General features: G+C 41.2%; 1 protein-coding gene across 6 annotated transcripts; it reads right to left on the bottom strand.

The window, feature by feature from the left end:
• Positions 1-1,192: 1,192 nt before the first annotated feature.
• On the bottom strand, positions 1,193-27,357 carry ASRGL1 (asparaginase and isoaspartyl peptidase 1). 6 transcript variants are annotated; one of them, XM_054063629.1, is made up of 9 exons: positions 27,165-27,357; positions 25,240-25,316; positions 25,011-25,149; positions 24,347-24,589; positions 19,551-19,693; positions 15,162-15,316; positions 10,211-10,329; positions 8,177-8,287; positions 1,194-5,538 (listed from the first exon to the last, which is right to left on the bottom strand). In XM_054063629.1, the coding sequence occupies exons 4-9, from the start codon at positions 24,531-24,533 to the stop codon at positions 5,303-5,305; spliced, it is 951 nt and encodes a 316-aa protein (XP_053919604.1). In that variant the 5' UTR covers positions 24,534-24,589; positions 25,011-25,149; positions 25,240-25,316; positions 27,165-27,357; the 3' UTR covers positions 1,194-5,302. The 6 variants fall into 6 exon arrangements, with proteins under 6 accessions (XP_053919605.1, XP_053919608.1, XP_053919607.1 ...); XM_054063630.1 differs by lacking the exon at positions 25,011-25,149 and having other exon boundaries at positions 1,193-5,538; XM_054063633.1 differs by lacking the exons at positions 25,011-25,149; positions 25,240-25,316 and having other exon boundaries at positions 1,193-5,538; positions 24,347-24,592.

Raw genomic sequence — 27,357 nt, forward strand, 5'->3', positions numbered from 1 at the left:
GTCAGAGGGCTGGAGAACCTTCCATACAAGGACAGGCTGAGAGAGTTGGGCTTGTTCAGCCTGGAGAAGAGAAGGCTCCGAGGAGACCTAATAGCGACCTTCCAGTACCTGAAGGGGCTACAGGAAAGCTGGGGTGGGGCTGTTTACAAAGGCTTGTGGGGATAGGATGAGGGGCAATGGGTATGAACTGGAGAGGGTCAGATTTAGACTAGACATAAGGAGGAATTTCTTCACTATGACAGTGGTGAGGCACTGGCACAGGTTGCCCAGGGAGGTTGTGGCTGCCCCATCCCTGGAGGTGTTCAAGGCCAGGTTGGATGGAGCCTTGGGCAGCCTGCTGTAGTGGGATGTCCCTGCCCATGGCAGGGGGAGTGGATTTTTAAGGTCCCTTCCAACCCAAACTATTCTATGATACTACGTCCCAGGTGTACACTTTTCCACACAAAAGAGCAGCAGTTTGTTAATTATTCTAGAAACTACTCACACTACAACAATAAAACAAGAGGGTCTACACTTACTGGTATGTATGTTTGGTTTACAGTAAGTTACCCTTGCAGAAATGAATCCAGCACCTCTAACAGCCCTGAGGTTTGTCTCCCGTATCAGTCAGCCCTTGTGGTCCTGTTGCAATACAGTTTTTAGCACAGCCTAAGGCTGGTAGGCGGTAGCTACACCCCAACATAGTTTGATGGTTTTGTGCACCATCAGAATAGCTTGAAATATTTGCTGTAATCAGTGGGGAGGCAGTAGGGAGAGCGGTGCACGGGGGTGATGCATTCACAGCAGCCTGGGTTGCTAAGCACGCAGCCTGCTATGCTGCTAAGTAGGCAGGACCAGGCAGAGCCATTAAGTCTGGAAGCAGCTGAGTGTTTAATAAGCTGCATGTTACCATGCATTTACATAGCTTAAGTTGTAGTAAAGCCCTAGCAGTAAAGGGTCAAAAGTGCAGGGCTGGAGGGCTAAAGCCCACGCAGACCCCATCGTAACCCATCCTTGTCCCCAGCAGAAAAGGACATAAGGAGGAACCATGAGAAAATGAGCGTCACTACAACCAAGGAGAATTTTAATGGCCAAAAAGCAAGAATGTTAATAATAATTGAAGTTAAAGCACATGCGACCAGATCTGGCAAAGCTCATTGACACAAAGGCTGCAGGGTATCTCTGTGCTCCCAATAAACCAAGCGTAAGCAGTGCAGTGGAAAGGAAAATGAGATTCCCCTCCTTCGTGGTTTACACATCTACAACAAAGTGAGTCTTTGCTCGCCCTGCCTGTGTGATCTTAAGATTCTTTTATGTGAGTCATTTGACACTTATTTAGTTCCCAGTGAGCATATTTAACTATTTCCTTGGGGCATCATCTTCACCCTGACACAGCTCGAGACCAGAGTCCTGTCTCGTGCACATGGTGACTCCTGGCAGCATGCACTCTGTCCTCTCTCTTTTCTATCCCTCGTTAGCAAAGGCTGTTTCAATACTCAGAGAGCTCCTGGCTTCAGACAGGCAAGACCATTTCAGATTTCACTTCCTCTAATGTAATCACAGACTTCAGCGACTGTGCTTTTCATTTATACTGATGTAACCAAGACTGAAATCTGTCCCACAGCAAATATTTATCAGAGCATATCAAAGGAAAAGTAGACCAGATGAGAAACAAGCAATACAGCGAGTGGCATTAAACTTTGCCAAGATAGATTTCAAAGTCAATGAAAACCACCCCAGAGACACAGAGCTAAAATGCAGGACAAAGTAGAACACTGAAAAAAATAAACCCAAATTTTAAAACACTGATGTCCTACAGAACAATCTTTAATTACTTAAAAGTTGCAAAGATTAAGAAGGAAAACCTGCACAGAACTAACAATATATGAGCAAAGATATTGACCAATGCTCTGCTGGTTTTGTTAACGCCTTAGATTTGATATATACCCATTGTGGGTACCTGCTCCGGTCAGGGACCCTTTCTGCATAGTAAGAAAGAAGCAGGATAACATCCACAACTGACTTTCTAAATTATATAAAATAACGGGATGCCACCATTTAATTAGATAATTAAAACTCTGTTGCTGCTTTGCTACATGCCAAGGACACCCAGTTTCTTGGCAACAGACCTCTAGTTTTCCTCCTTTGATATCCAGGTCACAGCCATTTGGATTAGAGACTTATTTCCAGCAGCAGTGCAAGGCAGTGGCACAAAACTTCCCATCCTACTGTCAGTATCCCCCTTAAGTTCAGCGGCTTTTGATCCTATTTATAAAACTTGTTAAATTAAAGCCCTTATAAAGGGTAATATCTCAGTATTCTCAAAGGTCAGGGGGCATGTAAGCATATTAGAAACTTAAGCAGCCCTGTGCAACGCCAGCAACTTCTTACATCAGGAGCAACAGTGTCTTGTCCTGTTCTAGCTGAAAAACATGACTGAAAGGGTAAAGAGAGAAGGAAAACAACAGCTTCATCCCCAGCTCTCCAGTTTCTTCACAAATTAGGACTACCCCACCCCTGACCTGTCATCCCACCTTCTTATGAGAAAGAACATTGTCCCAGAAGAGGTTTACCTGCTGCCCAGGTTACGTGTGGAAATCATATGTTTGTGAGGAGCATTGACTCAGTCAGCCAGATGGAAGAAAAACACCTGGCCCTGACCGCTGGTTACGAGTGCTTTGCCTGAGCTTCCATCATTTGAACTGTAGAGCAAACTCCACACAGCCTCAGGATTACATCCAAGTGTGATCAATCCATATGCAAGACACAGTTCCTCATTCCCAGCCCCACGTGAACTAGAAAGGCGGAACGGCGCATGTATGTTTTTGAAAACCATATACTTTTTTTCACAAGACAGGAATATAGAGTATGCTACCAGGGAGCGGGTGAGACAGAACAAATCATACAGACCAGATGGTAGTCACGCTGCTTAACGCGCTGTTGGAAGGTGCCCAGCAAGTCTGGTGATGAGCAACAGAAGAATGTATACAGGATGATACTCTTTGCTAAGCGCCACCAATTTATTACATTATATTCCCAAGAACAGCTGAGGTGAATTAACCACAGTAACCATTTACTATTTCTTCTGACAGCTCCGAGATCGTATCTGTACTGCTGCTGTGGTTGATGGTACCTTCTGGACAGATGTGAACTTGTTTAAAGCTAACAAAAAGTCAGCTGTGCAGGTTAGCATAGTGCCAAGCCCCAGCCAATAATCTACTCAGTGGGTGTCCTAACTATGTTTGCTGCCACACTAACTATCGCCTGAGTTTTGATCAACTTGGACCATGACCAGATCAGGCTTGCATCCACTCAGAAAATATTAGAAAACCAGAGCTTGTCAAAGATGATACACCAGGTGTTGAGGTAGTCCTGGGCTAAAAGCTCCTCTTTCCATCTAGTTCAAGCAAAGGAATGGTTACTAGGGACACACCCTCCAGCAAAGCACAGATAAGACAATATATTTGTATTATTCCTCTCTTGTGTACGGACTACAACTATGCCTATATATCTCCATGTAGCTCTTGAAAACATCCTTCAAGTAGGTTCTTTTTGGTTAAAAAAATAATTTAGCAATTTCATCCAAACTACACTGCAAAGTGAGATTTGGCAGAACTTGTGAAGATCATGTTTTCTATAGCCTGTGCTGAAATCCAGCACTAGCGACAGGTGAGGTAAACAAAGCAGAATCTTGACCACAAAAATCCAGATTGTCTTCATATGCTGCAAACAAAGCTAAGACAATACTGCTTATTTCCCTGGAGTACATTCTGGCCCTGTAAGATTGGTATCACAATCATAGAAGGGGAAATAATTTTTACTGAGAAGGTGACTACTTCTCTCTCTAGATAGACACATCTTAAATACTGTTCTTGTTTCCTAAACTTCTGATGATCAGATAGTAGCCATCTTCTACATTATCTCCTGTGAAAGAAAGTATGCAAAGACTCCACAGTTATGTTTTGCATGACCATCTACTCTCGAACCACTGCTGTCCACACCCAGCCATCTGCAACATCTAATAAACTGTGGATCAAAGTAAAGAGCGGGTTAGGCAGCCTTGGCAACCTTACCATTCTGTGTGAGCCAACTCAATAACTTGGCTTATTGTAGTTGGGACACATGTACGAGTAGTTTTGAAATATGATTTAAGATTTTTGCTATGTTTCACTTAGGTTATCTCATAAAGAGAACATTCCACAGTATGATGGGATGGCATGCAACTATAGTATATAAATCTGTCCTCTGAGGAAACCTAGTCATCAGCTAAAATCCATAGAATTATTATATTAACACAAAAATATTCTGTAGTTAAGTCAGAAAACAGGCAAAATAAATTTTGCTGATTTAAAAATACAAAATCTTAATGAACCAACTGCATTTGAGGTAATGTAGAACATAAATTCTTTTTTTCAAAAAAAAAAAAATCTCCAGAAAATATTTTGGACTTCACACAAGCAGCTTATTAACATGTAGTTTTATTTTAGTACAGCTTGCTTTTATCACTTCAATTTAGGTAATTATTTTTCCAGTTAATCATCATCTCTCTGTCTCAAGGTGCCTACCACCTTTGTATTTCAGTAAAGATTGCTGTTTTATTTATATTTGTTAAAACCATGACCTTCTTTATTAACCCAGATATTAAGTCAATAATAACCCACCTACACTTTGAAGTATTGCAGCCTACTTTGCTGTGGTCTCTGTTTTGTAATTGTATGTCTGATGCCAATGAATAGAATAAAATAGGACTCCTTAGAAAGCATCACATTTCCCATCTCTGGAGAAAAGTTATTTTCTTTACTTCACTATTATTTCCCTTGACAGTTACCTTAAGCCTGTGACAATGGCGTACTCTTAACTCTTCACTGCTGTTTGGTGGCGTTTCACTGACAGCACTTTGTAATCATGGGATGACTGCTCAAAAGACTGGAGAATGATGCATTTGTCAAAATTCAATTTCTAATTAGGTTTTAATAGGTATTCACCTCAAATCATCCTGGCAGCAGTCTCTGAGAACAGGCATGGGAAGGAATTCCTCTAATACTGAGGAATCAGGCTCCCTTTAATGTAAGATTAATCAATACTAACCAATAAACCTAATGCCTGTTCTCTTTCTTATCCAGAAAAGGAGGATCTCCTGAAGGTATTAATAAAACTATACATATATCCATGGCCACTGAAGAACTATGTCCAGATTTCATTTTGACTGTAATTGTGGCAACGCCAATTTGAACCAATCAAAAGAACAGAGATCCTTCAGAATGATGAAATTCCAGCAAAACCTAGAAACCTTCATTCTTCCTCGGTCAATGTTTCTTCGATATCAGAATCTCCCACTTTCAGATGCAAGTGCTTCATCAACAGGCTTTGTAAACCTCTCCCCAGCATGAATCCCATAATGCAGCTGGTCATCCTTCACAGTCGCCCACGACATCTGCTTGGTGGAGAACCTTGCTGCCCACTCCCCTGAATTGTTAACAACAATGACACCCCCTAGCCCCCCAACTCGTGTCTTCATGTAGTCTAATGCAGTGTCAGCAGCCATCTCTGGTGACATTCCTGTAAAGAACAACAAGATAACTTCAAGGTATCTGTCTTGAACTAAGTTATAAAATTTCCTTCAGGTTTGACCCCTCCCCATTCTACCAGCCAAATTAATTCCTTCTTCAACTAAATCAGCAAGAAGTTTCCAGTGTGGCAAAGGCACTTTTTATAGGAAGGCTCTGAGCAGTTGCTAATAACGGCTATGATATGGCGCTGCTACAAAGACAGGATTTAAATAGCTTCAGATTGTAATTCAGTTCCAGTGTTTGATACAGACCAACTCACAAACTCTATGTTCAAGACACAACATTTCTTACGCCATCAATTGAAAGGAAAAATACCAATCTGCAAGCTTTCCATCAAAGGCTTGTCACCAGCTGGGTCTAAAGGGTTTAAATTTGAAAAAAACAATGTGAAAACAATCCAAAATTTCAGTCATCACCTATGTTTGAAGTCCATTGAGTGCAGTGGGGCTCAAAGCACGTACTCACATTGTCATAATTTATCAAAGGCACACATCAGCATTACTTGTCCAGAAACTTCTGAGTGTATCAGGCAAGATGAGGACTCAATGTACTAGACATCAGAGAAAGGGCCAGCAAAGAAACCTTATCTTTTTTTTACACTTGATTCATATTAACATAAATATTTTCTGCATAAAACGAAGGTAATGTGTATATCATACACACAGGGCCGTAATAGCTGCAGAATATCTGTTCACTACAAGTTGGAATATATATTCAGGAATGCAGTTGGCTCGACCTAATCGTTCTAAGATATACAAGTAATGTTATGCAGCTTAAGTTGCAGAACAAAACCTGACCTTCATGCCTTCCCTGCAAATTTTGAGTTAAAATCAAACAAAACCATCAGAGTCAGAATTATTCACAGCACTGGTGACTGACAGGATAAAGCGCCTTTCTCTGACGTTACGGGTGACACTGTGACTATTCAAGTCAGTGGCACTGACTTCAAAGGGTCAGTATTTCACTGCTTGATTTTTCATCAAGACAACAGCTGCCACCATAAGACAGAGATTCCAGCAGCTGTTAAGACTGGCAAAGCAATTCACTCCTGAAATACGAAAGTAAATTTTGCAGCACTGGTTGAAAAGAAGATATTTACTACATGAATTACTGAACAGCTGAACAGAATTATGTAAGAGCTCTATAGTTGTTCTTAAAAACGCAACTTCAGTTGATCATTCAAGGACTCAAAAGTTTTATTGTAATTTGAGGGTTTGTTTTCAGTGCCTTCATGGAAACATGGGGGGCTGAAGGGTGCGGGCTGTGCAGGGGGAAGTCAGTCTATTGTTGACATATTTTCCTGGCAGCTGAGTTACACTTCTGCACAGGACGAATGAAGGTAGAGCAAGTACAGGCAGGGTGAGCAAGTGCAAACCCATTAAACACGCACACATGTGGGTTAACTTTTGTTTTTCTTTTTCTCTTTAAAAAAAAAATAGCCTCATTTCCCTTTCATACTGATTTATCACAAGCCTGATACCTTCCATCAATGCATAGATTTTGCAATGCAGTACACTTTAAGCCAGAGAAGAAACTGGTTTTACACAGTTTCGAGTAATTAGAGCTTAAAAGGCCATTCACAAATTGTATGGCCAGGGACATAATATAGAAAGGGGAGAACAATATGTTCTTCAGGAGATAACCTGTAGGTTGTATTTTATGCTGAAACTATCATGACAGCCAAGAGATTTACAGAGAAATGCACCCATTATATGCAAACAGCTCTTTAAAGCATAACAGAAACATTCTCAACTGTATCTTGTCCCCCTACTTACTACTTCTCCAATGAAAATGTAAATTGAAAGTTTTCCAACTATTTCCAGTTCGGCTGATCTCAAAGCTAGTTACACTGTACTGCCCAAAAGCTACAGCTTTCTAAAAATAATGGTGATATCTATATTAATGGCTCTTCAACTGCATGCAATACAAGTATGTTGTCTGGCTATGTTTACAGGCTGTAATATAATCAAGGGTTTAGATGACAGACTACTAACTCATGAAGGTAAAGCTCCAAAGGGTCATCCCACAGTCAGATTATGTTACAGTCACATAAGACATAGCGTGTCAGCTGTTTACCACATACCCACCCAGTTATCAGTTTAGCACTTTTTCCAAAACAAAGTGAAAATTTATATCATAGTTAAAATGTTGTAAAAGCATTTCTGTTGCTATAGTCAGAGTTGTTAAAATAAAAACTATTACAGTTTGCTAGAAAGGTGACATTCTATGTTTTCTTATTTCTGCTTTGATTATCTACCTCTAGCCTTCCTCTACTGCTTCCTTAAAATACCTTTTTTTTTTTTGTTTTTTTTCCACAACATTTTAGTTTAAAATTACGAAAAAATATTATATAGAACTTCAGTTAAACTAAGTAGGCAGTAATCAATAATGTCTTTCAATGTACATTGATCTAAAGTGTGATTAAACATCAAGCAGCATAGATATTTCTGTCCACTTAAGCCTATGTTAGCTTTATTAATACTTTAGTACTTTTTTCTGTTTTTAAAGAGAGGTGACCCATCCACATACCCCTGGGAGATGTGGATGATAGTACATAAACTGAAACCTGTCATTATGCAATGTTTCCTATCCTCGTTATTTCAGCTTACAGGAAGTTTGGAACATACCTTGCTCCATGTGATAGAGAATCAGTCGGGCTAAGACCACTTTCATAATGCTCTCCCCATGTCCTGTGGTTGAAGTGGCACCAGAACAGTTATCAGCATAACCTCCGCTTCCTTTTCAGAGGGAAAAAAAAAAAGAAGGTAATAATCTGTAATACAATTGACAAGCTCTGCATTGTTTAAAATAGTTACCAAACATTTCTAAGGTCTGGCATTTCGGTGCACTTCTGAGAGCAAAGTGCTGGTAACCAACTTCTTTCTCATTTCTGCCTCATTTTGAAAAGTAAAATAAATGATAACCAACAGTTGGATGAAGTCAGCTGTCATGTTATGAGAGCTAGAAGACTAGTGATCTGCTTGTGGCATAAGAAGCAGAAGCAGAGCAACGCTTCACAGGGATGGGCAAATAAAATTTCTGGAACAGAAAGGGACGGTATATTGGGGATCAGCAATCTTGCGATGTGATGCAGAATGCCAGGTCACACTACATTACCAACTAAGAACTTATGAAGGAAGATCTCATGAGGACACTGGTGAACTGACCAAAGTTTGAGGGGGACTTATCTGCAGGAGCAAAAGCAGGTAAGAGATTTGAAGAGCCTGGGCTCTAGTGAAGCATCACAAAGCACCCCTGAGGAATTTTGCAAGTCCACACCACTAGCAGAATGTTTCTTCTGTTAAACTCTCATTTCCTCCCGTTTTTTCTCCTCCCATTATCCTTGTTTTGCTGGCTCATTCCAAACTCTGTTCTCCACCAAGCTTCCGCTTGCTCAACACCCATGTTTCTAGCATATCTCCTAAGAAAAATATTTCCCAGGAACAGAGGTGGAGCATGCCACAGCATTATTAACAAGGTACCGAGGGAGGGGAAAGAGGCATGTAAGAGCAATGAAAGTTCCTTCCCTTCTGCACTTTCTTGATGAGATCACACCCTTTCAATTGACCCCAATTTACACGAGGAAAAATACTACCACAATCAGTCTGTCAAAGCCCCCTTTCAAAAGGCTCTAATATGTAAAAGGACAACTAGCATTTCTGTATCTAATCCTGCAGATGTCTAGTAAGAGCAGAAGTTGCAAGCAACAAGCTCAACAGTGCCAAGTTTCACTTGTCCTTCACAGCCCTACATCCCATATGACAGGAGACCTGAACAGGGTCTACATAAGAGAAGGGTATTTGCAGTCAGAAATGAAGCTGAAAATTACAGTCAAAACGCAGAGGGTACCGAAACATTAGCAACTCAGTCTGTGAGAGAAAGTTACTATTGGTTTTATAATAATCATGTACTGCCAACAGCAGTGCTATTTGAGTTTGGAACGTGTTTCACTAAAAATAATTCTTTTCCAAATCCCAGTTATGTGGTAGAACCCCGAAGCAATCAAATGGCAAGTCTGCCCCGTGGGAGGAACAAGTCTGGGGAAAGGATTTCAAGTGTCTCTTTATACTTGGATAAGAGATCTCTTAAAATATTTCCTTTATTCCACACTGCATCTATTAGGCTATGAGGCAGTCTTATCAGGGCTCTCTAAAAAGAGGAATTTACTCAAAGTTGCCAGTCATTTTTCAATTCCGGCTCACTGATATAACGAACAGTAATTACAATTACACCTAGTTCCTTAAGTATCAAGAAAATGGCATGTTAGTATGGAACAGGCTACATTTTTTAAACTTAACTGTAAGCATGGATGTACAAAAGGAGAGCATTATCAGAATGAACAGAAAGGAAACACATTTAAAAAAAAAAAAAGTTTGCATTCAGGAAAGGACAGAGAAAAAAAAAAATTCCGTCCCCATTTTCCAGATAGAAAAGTGTTGGATGATGATAATAATGGCAGCACTACATGTCTACTCCCAGTCCTTACTTGCAATCCCCATGCTATGTTAAGGAGCTTGAGCATTGATACATTTGAATGTTTGACCTCCATTTCAGATGTACCAGTATTTGAGTTTCCTAATGAAAAGGAGAACGTATAATACTTTTTTTCTTTTCCTTGTTTTTTCTTTCATTAATGAGAGGCAAGATCCCACACCCCATACCTACGCATGCTGTGTCACCAACGCGACCAATCAGTTTATTAGAGAGTCCTCCAGTGGATGTTGCGCAAGCTACATTTCCTTCACTGTCTATAGCAACAGCACCGACCGTTCCAAGGTCTCTGCCAAGAAATACAGTTCACAAAATTAGGTAGAATTAAAGCATACCTGCCAAAGCATGTTGCATTTATTTTCCAGGTAGCTTTAAAAAAAGATTGCTGAAAAAAAATTACTGCTCATCATAAAGCTACTTTTTACCATGCTTCTCATTACAAAAATAACAAGCAATACGCAACAATTCTCATAGCTTTATATGTAACAGGGCAGAAAACACTCATTTTTTTCCATCTTCCCCCATGACTTGTTTACCTTCATAGCATGGAAGCATCAACTTAGGAAATAAAAAAACCCCACAAAACACAAGCACGCAGGGCAGGTATATTCCTAGTCATCAATAGTTTTGGAGTAGTTTTTCACCTGTGACACGCCTGACACAACTTCCCCCTAACCAACAACTGAAAGACGCAAGAATTGTCTCCACTGTCTCAACAGGAGGTTAACTGGAATTATTAATGACAATGCAAGTAAACAAATGAATACAGAAAAGGAAAGTAATGTTATGAAGGCACTGAATCATTTCCTTCCTGTTCCTCCTCTTTCCTCTTCCTTATTCCTCTAAATGTTTGAATGCCACAAAAAGAAAGGTTATTTATGTGCCTTTCAGCAAGTATTGCTCACAATGCATCATTAATACATATCTTTGTCTTTGTACTCTGTAGCTAAGCAATCTTGAAGTTTAAATCACTTGGCCAGTAGAATCTGTTGAAGCCACATAACAGCTTAAAAATATTCATGCACTGAGGAAAATACAAGTCTCAACTACTGCTTTATTTCTTCAGCATGGAAAAGTCGTATAAATAGGTTGCTTAAAATATATATGTGTATTCATACTCGAGAGAAAAAAATGCTACTGTAACTTACAGTAACGGTTGCTGTGCTGAGAAGCAAGGCATTACTAAAAAGCAACTGTTCGAGTGTTCACATATTCTAATCTTGGCAATTCATGTAGGAACATAGAACAGTGTCTGCCTAGGAAAGGTAAATCCTGCCACACAGGAAAAGAATTTGTAACAATCCTTCAAGGAGCTGCCCAACAGGCAACTGGAACAAGAATACCTTTGGAAGTGGCCTAGGGACTGATGAGGGTCCCTCTATAACCCACCCAAAATCTAATTAAGTCAGACAAAGTCTTTGTGTACCATGAAACCCACAGTGAATTTCTCAGAGAACCAACTTCCTGCTCCCTCTTACTTATATAAAGTAACATACTGCCAGTCCTTACACTTCATTCACAGCAATTCAAAGTTGACTGATGAATCACTGGCCTCACAAAATGCTTTGACATTTATGTGGAGACGGACCTTATCTCAAACTGATATGATGGTGCAGATGGGGCTTCCTACCCATCCATTTGTTACAAATGATTTGCTGAAAAGAATATTAGTAAACTCAGTACTCCCTTGCATAGCATGTGGCACCCTTCACCCGACTAAAGTTATATCTTCCTGAGAAATTAAGAAAGCTGCATTTGGATGTAGTTTCCAGGGTATGTATTTACCTTCAGCAACTATGAGAACAGCAAAAGTAAACAGATCACACACAGAACAGCTATCTGTTTATGTACAAGAGCTCAATCAGCGATATAATTAATGTCTGACATACCCTACCCACAGTACAGCAAACAGATAACTACACTCTGTTTCTTATTGCCCCTTTAAACATTTTATTTCTTCAGTGTCATGTGTTTTCTTTGTTCATCTTCAGAACACGGGCAAAGAAAGTATTAACAATCTGTTGCACAGCTAGCTGACTCAAACACATCACCAAGGCAGGCAAAACTGGAGATATTGTATTATAATCATCTATCATTAGTTAGCGATAGCAGTAAGAATCTCAACAAGTAACTGCGTGTACCAGAGGACAGTATTAGTACTAATGGTTTTGTTCATTTAAGCATTATCTACTACATATACCGTGATAGAATGGATTGCTTGGATGTGTTCACTCCCCTTTGTCCAAATGTTTCATTACCCACAAAGTTAAATGTATTTTTCTGCCCTCCTCAACTAATAAAGCATCTGCTATTTTGTCTCTTAGCCCTGCAATAGAAGTAGGGTTTCCTGTCAATTGCTGTCAAGGTCCTTCTAGTTAATACCTTCTCAAGTTACTCTTGCACTGTGATTCAGAGAGACACTAGTAGCCCATCCACCACCTTATGGCCAGACTCAACTCTCTTCCCATGGGTTTTCAGGCAATCTCCAGCAATTCTTGACAAAGGTATGGTGAGAATTTTTGGAGTGAGAGATTTAAAACAAAACAAACCACACTTTATTCTTGGCAAGAGGTGTACAAGATGCCATGTTGCACATGCAATGGAACTATAGGCTTTTAACATAAATCAATGCAAGCCTTTAACCAGCAGAAAAGAAAGGTGTCTCTTCCCAAGACACCAAACTTTGCTTGGGAAGCTGTGAACTGCCAAGGTTTCCAACACCACTAGGACCAGAGGACTGGAGGTGGAGTATACACCAAGCTTCAAATTCCCAGTATGATCTGGTATTACATTGCCTCTGACTAATACTGTAATGCTTCATCTTCTGCCTGTTTGCCTCTGGCAAGCTTCTGCATAACCACTGTGGACATAACAGGGAAAAACAACATTCCACATACTGTACAGGAAAAAACAGACTTCCATTAAAAAAGACCTGTTTTCAGCTTTGTGAATTTGCACTGATCTTTAGGGCACTGCTTGTCAGAAAAAGGATGGCATGGCTAAGACAAGAAAAAGTCTTGAGTGCTTTAGAAATACGCAGGCCTTCAATTATCAGATATTTCAGAGCAAGACAACACTGAAACCGAAGATGCCTAACACTGTTATAAGAAAAAAAATATAAATTATGCAGTTACAGAGAATGAAAGGAGACTCTGATGCCGTGTCATTCCAACTTAATATTCAGGACACCAAGAAGGGGCTACAACATCCTCAAAATTCTTCACAATGAATTTTAATACCATCAAAATGGTCCTTGGAGAGGCCATGCGTCAAAAGAAAGCTTCTGCTGGATACAAGATGAACTATAACAGAGACCTTATGGTCAAGGAACAACTTCACTTTGTTTACAAGACCATATTTATACTTGCCTCATGAATTTGTTTTTTCTTCTACCAATTTAGTGAAAGTAACACATAGCTTGTAGCTTAGAGTCTCATTTAATGGACTTTAATTAACATGCCCACAGAAATTTCCTCCCCTTGATCTGCAAATTCTTCAGCCATACTTCCCTCATTACTCCTATTTCACAGAACAGATGAACTACATGTAACACAGCTTTTATGTAATGTAATAGCGTTTTCCTGTGCTGCAATCATTGACATACAAACAGAAGCTCAAAAGAATTTCTTATTTATACCTACCTCACAGACATAAAAACATTTTTGACACCTGATGGTCTTCCTTCCTTTCCTGTCCACCTCAACTTCTTCTCTACTTCATATAAGACTTATTTTTCAAGTGATCTTCATTTTTGTGGTTGTGTGATATTGTGTGATACCATCCAGTAGCATTATTTTCACACCTACCACTACACTGAACTTCTTGCTCAACTTTCCTATCTACAATAACCAGCAGCCACAATCAGCACTCAGGAGTTGTAACTGGTCAAAATCTGACGTTGTTTAACTACCTAATCCAGTTCAGAGGCAAATCTAATTATCTACTTAATCAAGATCATCTACTGTTTTTTGGGGTTTGTTTAGTTTGTTTCTTTGTTTGTTTTCACGGACTTGATTCAACAAGACCAAGTGCCGGGTCCTGCACATGGCTCACAACAACCCCATGGAATGCTACAGGGTTGGAGAGGAGTGGCTGGAGAGCTGCCTGGAGGAGAAGGTCCATGGGGTGTTGGTTGACAACTAGCTGAATATGAGAAAGCAGTATGCCCAGGTGGCCAAGAAGGCCAACGGCATCCTGGCCTGCATCAGGAATAGTATGGCCAGCAGGACTAGCGAAGCGATCCTTCCCCTGTACTCAGCACTGGTGAGGTCGGACCTTGAATACCGCGTCCAGTTTTGGGCCCCTCCTTTTAAGAAATACATTGAGATGCTCTAGTGTGTCCAGAGACGGGCAACAAAGCTGGTGAAGGATTTAAAGCACAAGCCTTATGAGGAACAGCTGAGGGAGCCAGGGTTGTTTGGTCTGGAGAAAAGGAGACTGAAGAGAGACCTTATCGCTTTCTACAGCTACCTAAAAGGAGGTTGTTGTGAGGTGGAGGTTGGTCTCCTCTACCTGGTAGCTAGTGACAGGACAAGGGAAAATAGCTTCAAGATGCATCAGGGGAGATTTAGGTTGGATATTAGAAGGAATTTCTCTGCTGAAAGGGTTGCCAAGCATTGAACTAGGCTGCCCAGGGAGGTGGTTGAGTCACCATTCCTGGAGGTGTTCAAAAGACAAGTAGATGCACTTGGGCACATGGTCTAGTGGCAGACTTAGCAGGGCTGGATTGATGGTTGGACTCTATGATCTTAAAGGTCTTTTCCAACTGAAACCATTCTATGATTCTGTGATTTTAAGAGCAATACCAAGTTCTAGGTTTATCCTCCATTAATGCCACAAAACCAATGCTATGTCAAAGTGACTGACAATCTTAAGCATTAAGTTTGTACCAGTCACTTACACTTGAGCAAATTCAGTGAAAGCTCGATTTTTCATGACTTTCATTGAGGCCATAATGTGAAGACTGTATCAAACCATATAGTACTCAGAACAGAAGTGTTATCAGTTCTGGAAACTGGCCCTCAAGCTTTGATTTTTGTTTGGTGGGGGTTTGTTTTTAACTGATAGCACAAACTAAATTACCTGAATTTAAGAAGAAAAAATATTTTACAAACCCCCTACTTCTGAAATTCCTCAGGGTTGGAATCTGGCTCGAGGTTCTTCTTCCATCTCTCCCGGGATCTCTCTGTTATGAGTTTCTCCCCTGGAGTCTCAGGAATACCCATGGCCTGAGCAAACAGGTGTGCACCATGGTCAGTCAGCAGCATGTGCTTCGTCTGCAGAAGACAGACAAGAGATACATTAACAATTCTTGTTTTGTCTTGTACTGAGCAGTTTTGTATAATCACTTTATTTTTAAAAGTATCCACACAAATGGAATTCCAAGTTTTACTTATTGTTTTATTTTTTTATGCCTGTATCTTCTTCCCCTAACTGAAAATGTTTTCAGCTCTCCAAAACACAGATACAAACTTTCATCATTAGCAGAAAAGAATTGCATTTATATATCTGAGAGTTATAATGGGAAAAGAAAAATCAGTAAATTTGGTCTTCTGCTAATTTGCATGCAACTTCTTTGTATTGTTCCCAGTCAGCCACCAAATCACAATTTAACTGTTTCATCCAGTTAATTAAGAGATCTAGAAGGATTCTACTCAGAAGGAAAGAATGGTAAATAAATTTCTGTTGTATTTGAAGGTACTTCACCTCAAAATAATCCAAAAATGTAAATATCATACACTAAAGTGTTTCTTAACATCAGTTGAACCATTTTATTTTAAATACTTCCTTCAACTAGCTGCTACTCGTACAGATCCAGAATTTCAAATTTAAGAACTGAATACTGTTCTCAGACATCTGACAGAATTGTTTGCTGTCTCCTAAACAACATTTGCAGAAGCTCTATTTCGATTCCTTTATTTAGCACAGCACTTAGGCCAGATTTTAAGTCAACAACCTTAGTTAATTCCACGCTTCAGAGTCTGTATAGCTTGGTTAATTCTTATTTTAGAGAAACCTGCCAAATGAACGTTTCATTAAATCCTTATACTTTAGTAGGAGCTCTAAAATTTGGGGGTTTGGTTTTTTTTTAATTTTAAATCTGTGTCTAAAAATAATCACCAACTTCTTGGACCACTACACAGCTGTTAATTGCTCATTAAGCCCAGGAAGGTTTTAGAGGAGCTGTCATCTGACAGTACAGCATGAAGTCATTTCAGAGCACAGCAGCTAACTTCAAGCAAGCTTTTATGTCCATGCAGTGGCACAACACAAGTACTAAAAGGTCCAAAAAGTAGAACCATGTGATGCTGGAGGCAGCAGACCTGTAGAGCCAAGTGGGAGACCACAGTGGTACACACTCTGCTCTCCAGACACCAGAAGTTGGGTATTTCTGTGTTATGCTGCATTTCACAGGACATTTACTGTCTCAAAGTTTCAGACTTAAGATATTGCAAACCATCAACTTAGTGCTGATTTCTAAAGCAATGACAAGCAATCACTACCATGACCAACCCATAGCACTGCATTGTTTGAAGGATTTGAGCTGAATCTTCTCCCAAACCACAGACAGAGCTCTGCTTTGCAGCCTCTGCACTAACCTTTCAGTTGCTTACACAAGCTGGAAACAACTACACTCCAGAAATGTTCTCAAACAGTCATTCACACATGTAGTGGCCCTGACATCAACCATTTTTGAGAATTTAAATGTCCTTTTACTGACAAATCAAGTCCTCACTTCGTGAAAGTATTGCTTTAGGGAAGAAACCTAAGGATTACAAGGAAGTCCACATAAGGGAAGGAGTGGACAATAGGCTTATGTGCTGAGTGATGTTACCAGCCAATAAAGACCTACCTACTTGTAACAGATCTCTGGCGTTCTTCAGACTTGAAAGAACTTCTTTGTGCAATACTGCCCCCCTCTGCCACTAAACCACTTTAATAATAAAACCATTTTAATAATTCAAAACTGGTTTTGGAGTTGGTTTTATTGTTAGGAAATATATTGAACTTTTCTTTGACTTTATTTGTATCCAAAGGCTATGCCTTCCATCACTTGCTTTCTTCAGCAATTAAGACTCTATATCACCCCTTAAATACATTTAAAAAGAATAAAGTTCTACTGTAAAGAAATAGCAGTTAATTTTCAAAACTTTTTCAAGGGGTCTCCTCCCATATGCAGATTTGGATAACACAACCACCTCCCGAGCTGCACAAATAAGAAATACTTGCCTATAGAAAAATAAGCTTCTATGACAGGGTTTGGGCAGTGTTTTGGTTTTTTTTTTCCTCCTAGTCCTCACTGAAAAGAAGGTAACTTAAGGAGAATTTGATTTGGTTTCCTCTTCAATGTATCTTGTTGATCAAAAGAGCTGGTAGAAGATTGCCAAACAACCCAAAAGCACAGTTTCATGAATATGTTTGCTAACTTTCTTAAGCGCCAAATTTTCCTGGGACACATTTATACAAAGTAATCCAAAAGGATAAAAAAAAAAAAAAAAGAAAGGGTTGCAAAGATCCTACTAACAAACAACAAATGTTGGCAAGTTTAGCTAATTTCATGGGAAACAGGGAAGAAAAAATCCTCCAAATCTCTGCAGCTGGCCTGAAATTCAGTCCATCATTGTTCCTCATTTAACAATGCTTGCAGTGCAGACTTGTACAGCAAAAGTTTGTACCTTTGCCTTAAGAAGTCTGTGTTCCAAACTAAATTCTCCTTTGTCTAATATAAAGGGTTGGATGATGGAGTAGGGGAAAACATATACACAGTTCCTAATGAATTAGCACTCTAATTTTCACAAGACGCCCATCGAATGAAGAGCTGAGGAGGACTACATATAGCATTTAAAAAAACATCCCCAAACTAAAAAACATTTCAATGTATCATTCTATTTTTATTCACTACAAACAGGAATAATTCTACAGGAATTTAACTGCTTTCTCAAGGATTTGTTGAATTAAATAATTAAAATACTAAAACCCTTCCATCTCTAGAGGCTGTTGTGTTCAATAGCATAGTATATCATGAATAGAAATTATTCTGGTGCCCTCCCTTCTTCTACCCCATTAATTTGGGAAAGTTTGAGCCCAGCGTGAATGCAACAGTGCACTGGACAAATGCGCACAACACCAATCCAGAAGAGCTACCCCGACCACCAGAAGGAGCCCCTATTGTTCCATAACAGGAATGGAAATACGGAAAATTACAAGCAAGAGGGAAGAGTTTTGTTGGTTGGTTGGTTGGTTGTTTTTTGGGAGCTGCATGTTTCCAAGTTCCTTAAAGCAGTGATGCATCTCAAAAGCGCCAGGAAACAAGCACCCTAACATGCTTAGGACAACAAAAAAATTAGTTATTCTGGAATATGAAGTGAACATACAACATTCTTCCCAACATGCTAGTTAGAAGACATCGCTCTCCCAGCCCTCAACCTACACTGTCAAATTCTGAAAACTTTTTTCTTGTGAAGCTGTCTACCAGCTACTTACTATTACACTTATTATTATGCTTGCATTATTTATTATTTAAACTTATAATTAAGGGCAAAAAAAAATCCTATCTTCTTTGGAGGACATTTTAATCATCATTATATATCATCAAAAGAGGATGTATTTCCACAAAAGTCACTTCAAAAGGCTGGAGAAACATAAATCCTCTCTGTTAATAAGTGTTTTTGCAAATATGAACCCTTTTCAACAACGGGGCAGCTGCAATAACCAGTGTAAACTCCAAAGACAGTAAAAACTTTTTGATCACTGTCTCAGTGTAAAACAGAAGCAAATATCACACAAATGATCTAAGCAATCCTGAACCACACTAGCTGCACCATTTCTAAAAAAATGAGAGAATTCTGCTGCTGCAGACATTAGAAGGATTTATTAGTGGAGAAAGGTGGGAACGATTTTATGTAGAAGGTCAAGTAATAATCACTTTGCTATTCCAATAAATTTGATTGTCTTGCAAAATCTGTCACCATCACATAGTTGTAATGCTATCTTCATCTGCTGGAAGACCCCAGCTTTGAACTAAGGCTAGCATCTGGTTAGGTCATAATGGAGAAGGCTTCCTAGAACAACGTGAGACTATGCTAAAAGGCCAAATATTATGTCATTGCAAGGTCAACAGTACATTATCTGCCTCTAATCTTACACAATCAAGCAGAAGACTCAGTGACAGCACAAAGCTCTCCCCCCAAAAAAACAACAAGTGGACAAAAAAAACCCTCTAAGATCTTAACACCAGCTGAGCTACAGAAGATCAACACGTATAGGTCAATTTCTCCCTGAGCCTCCAAGTGCATGAAAGGACTTTGGTTTCCTTAAAGGTATCAAAAACAGCATTCTCAGAAACCCTTAAAATAGAAGTTCTTCATGGTCATGACCATAGTTTCCAAACACTACCATCCACTTCTCCCTTCCTTCTTTAAAGCACTACACAAACATCATCATCGAAACATATCAACATGCTGTTCTAAGCAAAAAAATGCTTTATACTCAAGTACATATTCAGCATACCTTTTCCATGACAAGTCGAGCAAGCTTTATGGGGTTTGCTATACATTTAACTGCAGACACTGCTCCAGAGTCTAAATTTTTTCCATCCATAATAATAGCATCCATTTCTACTTCACCTTTTTCATTTAGAACAGATCCACAGCCTAAAGACCAAAGGAAAAAAAAAAAAAAAAAGTCATTGAGCACTAACCATCAGGTGATTCAATTATTAGAATTTTAGATTTCATGAAGCAAACTTTCTCTTTCCCAGTTTGTTGTCTGACTTATTGAAAGCATCTCCTGAATACAAACAAAACAGCAAAACCACTGCTGAGTATAACAACAAAGACTAACCATTACCAGAAGTCTCACAGGGTGCAACTTTGAGGTCTACTTTAAAACTGAGTTTTATTTTTCTAAGATAAAAACCACTTCCAATCCCATCCAAAATGATGTACTAGGTGCGAAAGTTAAAATGACAAACAATCATGAACAGAATTCTTTATCCCCTAGATCACTTCATGTGCACATAAAACTATTTTACCTTTACCGTTCTTCCAAAGGAGGATAAAACATAACCCAACAAAATAGTACAGTGTTCAATCCTATCAACAGATTGATCTCACACAGCAGTCCAAGAAACTGCCAAAATTTATGGACCAGAATAAAAGTGTCCACTCACTATTGTAACAAAAGCTTGAAATAATGAGTTCTTCATTACCTAATAAAAAAAAGTAGATAAAGGAATTAAAAAAAAAAAGGTAGTAATAAAATGTTGGGTAGTTATTTTCTTCTGTAATTACCAGTGCTATCACTAACCTAATTGAAAATTAATGAGATACAAAATGAGACAATGCAAATAGGGTTTTTTTTTTAATAATGCCAATAACTGTATCACAGGGAGATAATCAGTTTTAAGTCATCAAGTGCACAAACGTTGCTAATAAGGATGGAGAAGACTAAAATGAAGTAAAAAAAGCCAAACAAAACCACTGCAGACTTACACAATAGCTCAGATGGAGACTCGAGCATTGTACAGAGCTAAACCACGTTTAATTCTGTTACACCAATATTAAAGCAGGTAAGAAACCACTGTTAATAGCTGTTGACATAAGACTCCTACACCAATGTACTTCAAACCTGAATATATGAAGCTAAATCCTCTGTTACAAAAGGCAACAAAATCCTGTAATCCTCCTCCCGTAATCCCCAAAACTCCCCCTGCTACACACAGACATGCCCCCAAAAAGTTATTTTTTGGCCTCTCTCTGACTGCATAAGCTATCCCAGATTTCAGCCCTGCATCATTCACAATGTATTAAATTCTAGACTACACTGATCTGTAAAGAGCTTACAGGTAACTGCCTTGTGCCACCCCTATTAACATAATTCTTCCAGCTTCTCCTTTATGCTGGTATAAGGAATAAGTCTTTGTTTTCTTAGATACCCTGCCAAACTCTTTTAGCTTCCTTTGAGAAGGTAGGCTCTCTAGGTCCTGGTGACAAAATTTCCACTAGAACTAGGATAACCCCTTCTAAAGTATCAGTGATCAGAACCGTGGTTCCAAGGGAAGCTCTATCAGCTCCCTTCATCACTTCATTAATAGTACCCTGTGCCTACTGGACACCTCTCGTGGGACGTATTTTATTTTTCCGAAAAATTCCTGAGCAGAAAACAGTTGCAGGCAGTTCCTGTAGTCCTGTAGTCGAAGGCAGCTTCCTACAAAAGCCTTCTTCTACAGCTGGTGAAGAGAGGCACACGCCCTCTGAGAACAATTCATCCTGCTTGCCTCAGAGAGCTGTACAGCCATCCCTTCTCGTTCCACTGAGCACTGTGAGACCCTGTACCCCACAGCAAGGCTAGAAACTAAACCTGAGGTTATCTGAGGCAAGATCAATACTTTCTCTAGTTACAGACTGCCTTTTCACCTGCCTTCCAGCACGATGGGTAGGGACCACCTGCCTCTGAGGCCATGGGATCCACTGGCAGCAGCACTGAAAAAATAAAAGGTTTGGCTCACTTGTGAAGCAACGGGCTAGGAAAAAAAAACAGAGAGAGAACAGAAAACAGAAAACCTCAGGGGACAAATAACAAACGAGTCTGACATTAGCCAAATCACAGCAGTGGTACTGAGAGGAGCACTCCAATTCCATTTATCTACAGATAGAGCGATCAGCTCTCTGTCCTGCTGAGGCTAAGGAGCAATGTGCAAGGATCACTACAATGACAGTTCTTGCATCTGGAGTATTCGCACCAAACTAGCTAATACTCGTAGTCAAGAGATCACATGAGGGAAATATAACCAAGGTTGCTTCTTCGTTCCTCCTCATATCTGGAACTTGATGACTACATTATGCAGCACAAGTCACTAAAATGGTACTTTGAGACAACAGTGTAGCTTCTGAGTCCCTTCACCAAGACTACATCAAGATCTATCTACACAGCATGGCTAAATCTTATCATTCGAAAAAAGGACACAACTTCATCCTTATGACCCTTTCTCCCAACCTCTATGGTTGTCTCTTAGGAATATCTCTGTTTTCCTAGAAAATATTACAGTAAAACTGATTTCTTGTAGAAAAATAAATAACATATGTTGAGTCTTAAACAGCCACTGCAATCAAGGCCCTCTTCACATAGCTTTCAGCTCATTTTTGCCAGCTACTGAGAACAGCTGTATATACTAAGTGTTAACACAATTAGATGTATCTGTAAGGGATTACCAGACTGCTTGCCATTTAAATCAGCATAGTTGAAACTGAACAAGGGCTTACAGCTCAAGTCTAGTTTGAGCAAATTTTGCTAAAAATTGCTCATTTATTATATGACAAACAAGGCATAAATATTGTTAGAACAAACTGAAGTAAACACCTCCAGACAAAAAAAAATTAAACATATATTTAACTAGGTATAATATGTGACCTCGGACCATGCAAAAGTGTATCACAAACACATACGGTGCTTTGTATGTTAAGCAAAATGTTGTATTAATTGTGTATCAGTCATTGGATATGGTAGAGTTTAAGGTCACGGAACTGCTTGGTTGGAAAAGACCCTTGAGATCACTGAGTCCAACCGTACCTGTACACTACTGAACCATGTCCATTCAGGACCTATCCTCAAAGGTTATGATCATTCTTAGAGGACACCTGCGAGCAGTGTATGCTCAGGTCAATGACAGCATGCTGTGAGACAGCTCAGGAAAAGCAGTATTAGTGATAAATTTCCACATACAGGTTAAAAAAAAACTTGTATGCAAAACACAGAATATTGCTAGTTATTGTGATCCTACTTAGGGTAAGCACACAAATGCTTCAGACTGTTGTGTAGTTAAATACATGTAGTAAGTTAAATACATGTAGTAAGTTAAATAAATGAGTCTAAACAGATCATTAAAAAGTAAGCTTTCATCACCGAGAGTCACACTAAGCTACAATATATTTCCCATCCAAATAATTTGGATTTACAGAACCATCAAAACTAATGTCTAAGAAATCAAGAAAGCATGCAATTGTTTACATAGAGCGATTAAGAAAGAGATGCAAACAATCTTTAAGCTCAAATTTATACTGAAGTTGCTTATCCATTAACAATGGACACCTAATGTCAGGCAGAACATGACTGAAGAGATGCTTCTCAAGAATTAGGATTCTTTTGTGCCATGAAGTAGCTGGCATTTTTTAAGCAGCAAGTCTGAATTCTCTCACAGGGGGCAATATTTTCAGACATGACCCAGAAGCATAAAGAGAGACAAACGCCAAAGAGATACAGATTGACCATTGACCTGACCAGAGCAAAACAAAGTCTTAAATGTTAGTCACTGATTTAGAGAACAGCTGAAGAAAAGTAAAAATTAAATGAATGCCATCATGATGTTAATTATATAATAGTATACACCACACCTCTGGATCTGCTTAGTGATTTCAGCTTGAACCCTCTAAAAATCAAGATGTTCAACCCAAGTCAATAAAAGAAACCTGAAAGTTTCATATAAAATAAAAGCTCTCCCTCACTCTCAGGTACAAGGTGAAAAGTAACAAGTGAACATCTGCAAACTAAGTGTGCACATAACTAACAGCTATGCTACCTGAAACACTGAACTCTAACAGCTCTTCCTTTCCAGGTTCATTCCTGGCATACCTTTGTGGTGGTGGTGAAATATTTTCACTGTAATTCATCAAAATAATAAATTCGAGGTCATATTAAGGGGAGGAAAATATTTAACTATTAACATTAATTTACATTAATTGTTAGGAAACCCAGTTATGAACTCGTACTGAATAAATTCATGACTCATATACCAATTGCATTACTTCTGTAATATTATTTACCAAAGCACTAATTGCAATCATTAACTAAGAGAAAAACACCATAAATCCCTGAGAATAGTATTCCTCTGGCAATAGGTACAAGGCAAGTGTTAAGGATTAAATATTGCTGTAAGCTTTGTTCAAGTGCCTTAAACATGAATATTAACTACACGCATACTCCATTAAGAAGTGAGTACATATCTTAAAACTGAAGCCGCAGCACAGTAACAGAAGATTTACAGAACAGCAATGCTGCAGCACAGAAGTGAAACAGCAGATATAAACAACTGAAAAATGAGAAATGCATAACTCATCTGCCTAAGTATGCTCACAAGAAACTGTGGTATGTACTGTGCTATTTTATGATTCAGAGAAATAAACTATTTTGTGAACCAGTATTTACTCCACTGCAATGTGAAGAAAATGCAAACCAGCACTTTTAAGAAGCATCAGGGCAGAATACTTGAAATACATGATTCTCAACCCACTTAATTCTTAAAAAATTACCAGCGTTAAAATGAGGATCATCTTCCATTGATCGTACTGCCTCCTCAACTGCGTCCAAGGCACTGCCTCCCTGTTTCAGGATACCATAACCTCGCAGTGCAGCTCTGACAACACCAGCACGACTTCCCTCTTCTCGTTCTTTAAAGATCCGGCCAGCTCCACCATGCACCACAATGACGGGCTTCATCCTGCCAAATTCCTCCCAAGGCTTTCAGCTCCGCACACAGGTTACTCGTAATTAGCCTGCTTTGGAAAGAAAAGTCTTTAGCATGTGCTCCCTTCCACGTGGAGAGAGACCTGCAGGTTAGTGAACAGACATGGTCAGTTTGACTGCTGACATTCTACCTTTCAGGAAGCGCGTACCCATGCAAAGGAGCTCCTAATTCAAGTCTGGACTGGAGGAGGCCCCAGGCAACTTGGCACAGCTTAGAGGTCAGCCCTGCTTTGAGCAGGGGGCTGGACCAGGTGGCCTCCAAAGGCTCCTTCCAGCCCAAGTTACCCTACAGGCTGATGATTTAGCTTGACCCTGTCTTGTGATATTACAAGTTAAGTGGGAACAAGGAGTCTGAGTAACCCTTGATCCCACTAACTGCTATTCATACCAGCTGGATAGCTGTGTTGGTCGAGTGCAGTAATATAACCAGAGACAAGAAAAGCAACTGACCTGACGTGAGTTAACTGTTTCACCAGCTCTGCTGCCTGGATTTACACCTCTGACCTGTTGTGAAACTTTGTACTTTGAGCAGAAAAACAAGGCACTCAAACCTGGCGGCCAACAGTTCCTTGTCACTGCTCACAGCCTCCTGTGAGTGAGAAAAGAGTGCTGCTACATGTCCTTGGTGATGGCCAACATGTTTTGCTTCCAAGAAAAGTTAAAGGAGAAGGAGCCTCACCTCCCACTGAAATCCAGGGCACCTCACAGAGGAAACTCTGCATGAAAACTGCTCTCAGGGCCAGCAATTTTCAGAGGCTGTGAAAAACAAAACCCAGTGGCCTTTCATTCATCCTACTGACAACCCCTTGGGCAGAGCATCCCCAACACCTTGCGCTTCTGCAGCCTGTGTTGGCTGGGCTCAAGTTGCGCCAAGGGAGGTTCAGACTGGATACCAGGAAAAAATTCTACACCAAAAGGGTTTTCAGGCACTGGAACGGCTGCACAGAGAGGTGGCGGAGTCCCCCTCCCTGGAGGGGTTGGGGAGATGGGCAGATGAGGTGCTTGGGGATGTGATTTAGTAGAGGACAGGAATGGTTGGGCTTGATTATCATAGAATAGTTTGGGTTAAAAGGGACTTTAAAGATCATCTTGTTCCAACTCCCCTGCCATGGGCAGGGCCATCTCCCACTAGATCAGGCTGCCCAAAGCCCCATCCAACCTGGGCTTGAACACCTCCAGGGATGGGCAGCCACAGCTTCCCTGGGCAACCTGTGCCAGTGCCTCACCACTAGTGAAGAAATTCTTCCTTATATCTAGTCTAAACTTGCCCCCCTCCAAGTTAAAGCCATTACCCCTCATCCTATCACTCTGAGGCTTTGTAAACAGTCCCTCCCCAGCTTTCCTGTGGCCCCTTCAGGTACTGGAAGGTCACTATAAGATCTCGGAGACTTCTCTTCTCCAGGCTGAACAAGCCCAACTCTCTCAGCCTGTCCTTGTATGGGAGGTGCTCCAGCCCTCTGATCATCTTTGTAGCCTCCTGTGGACCCCTTCCAACAGCTCCATATCCTTCTTATGCTGAGGATTCCAGAACTGGACACAGTATTCCAGATGAGGTCTCATGAGAGTGGAGTGGAGGGGCAGAATCCCCTCCCTCACCCTGCTGGCCACGCTGCTTTTGATGCAGCCCAGGACACTGTTGGCCTTCTGTTGGCACATTGTCGAGCTTCTCATCAACCAGCACCCCAAGTCCTTCTCTGCAGGGCTGCTCTCAACCACATCATCCCCCAAAAGCATGATCTCAGAGGTCTTTTCCAAACTAGCAATCCTATGACTGGGGTTGGCACTAGATGGTCTTTAATGCCCCTTCCAACCCATACCGTTCAGTGATTCCCGGCTGCAGGGCCCTCCCGCAAACCCAGCCCGGGCTGCCCATTCATTGCCAGCCCCGCCCCCGCCCTAAACCTCGCCCCCTCACCGACCCCGCCCAACCCCACGGCCTAAGCACCGCCCATTCATTGTACGCCCCGCCCTAAGCCCCGCCCCTCACGAAACCCCGCCCAATCCCACGACCTAAACCCCGCCCATTCACTGTACGCCCCCGCCCTGACCCCGCCCACTCCCCAACACTCATTGCACGCCCGCCCGCGCCCAGCTCGCTACCCTGCTATGCCCCGCCCTGAGCCCCGCCCTTTCCCCTGTGCCGCCCTGAGATCCGCCCACTTTCGGCCCACCCCGCCCACTCGCAGCTCCCTCCCCTGCCCTCGCCATTCGCCCCGCTCACTCCCCTGTCCCGCCTTAGCCCCGCCCCGTCCGCTCTCCTGCCCTTGCTCCTCACCCCGCCCATTACCCGGCCCTCTCCATGAACACCCCCCCACTCTCTGTCCCCATAGCCCCGCCCACTCACCTGTCCCGCCTTAGCCCCGCCCACTCCCGCTATACCCACGATCCTGCCCTCGCCTAGCCCCGCCTACTGCTCTGTCCCGCCTTAGCTCCGCCCACTCACCGATACACCCACAATCCTGCCCTCGCCTTATCCCCGCCCATTCCCCCCGCTGTCGCAATCAGCCCCGCCACTGCCTGCCCCGCCTTAGCCCCGCCCACTCATCTATCCCGGCTTAGCCCCGCCCCCGCTCGCTCCCACCGCCCCCGCGCCCACCTACCCACCTGCTGGGAGCGTGCCCTTCCCCGGAGCTGCCCGTCCCCACCGCCACCCGCCACCTGCTACCCGCCGCAGCCGAGCGGCGGCCTGGCCGCGCTCCCGGGGAAGGCCGGAACGGAGGCCGGAACGGAGGGACCCGGCCGCAGGGCACACGCACAACGGCGGGCGGGCAGCTCCCCAGCGGCGCCCTCAGCAAAC

The sequence above is a fragment of the Cuculus canorus genome, chromosome 3 (genome assembly GCF_017976375.1).
Source record: "Cuculus canorus isolate bCucCan1 chromosome 3, bCucCan1.pri, whole genome shotgun sequence".
Taxonomy (NCBI): domain Eukaryota; kingdom Metazoa; phylum Chordata; class Aves; order Cuculiformes; family Cuculidae; genus Cuculus; species Cuculus canorus.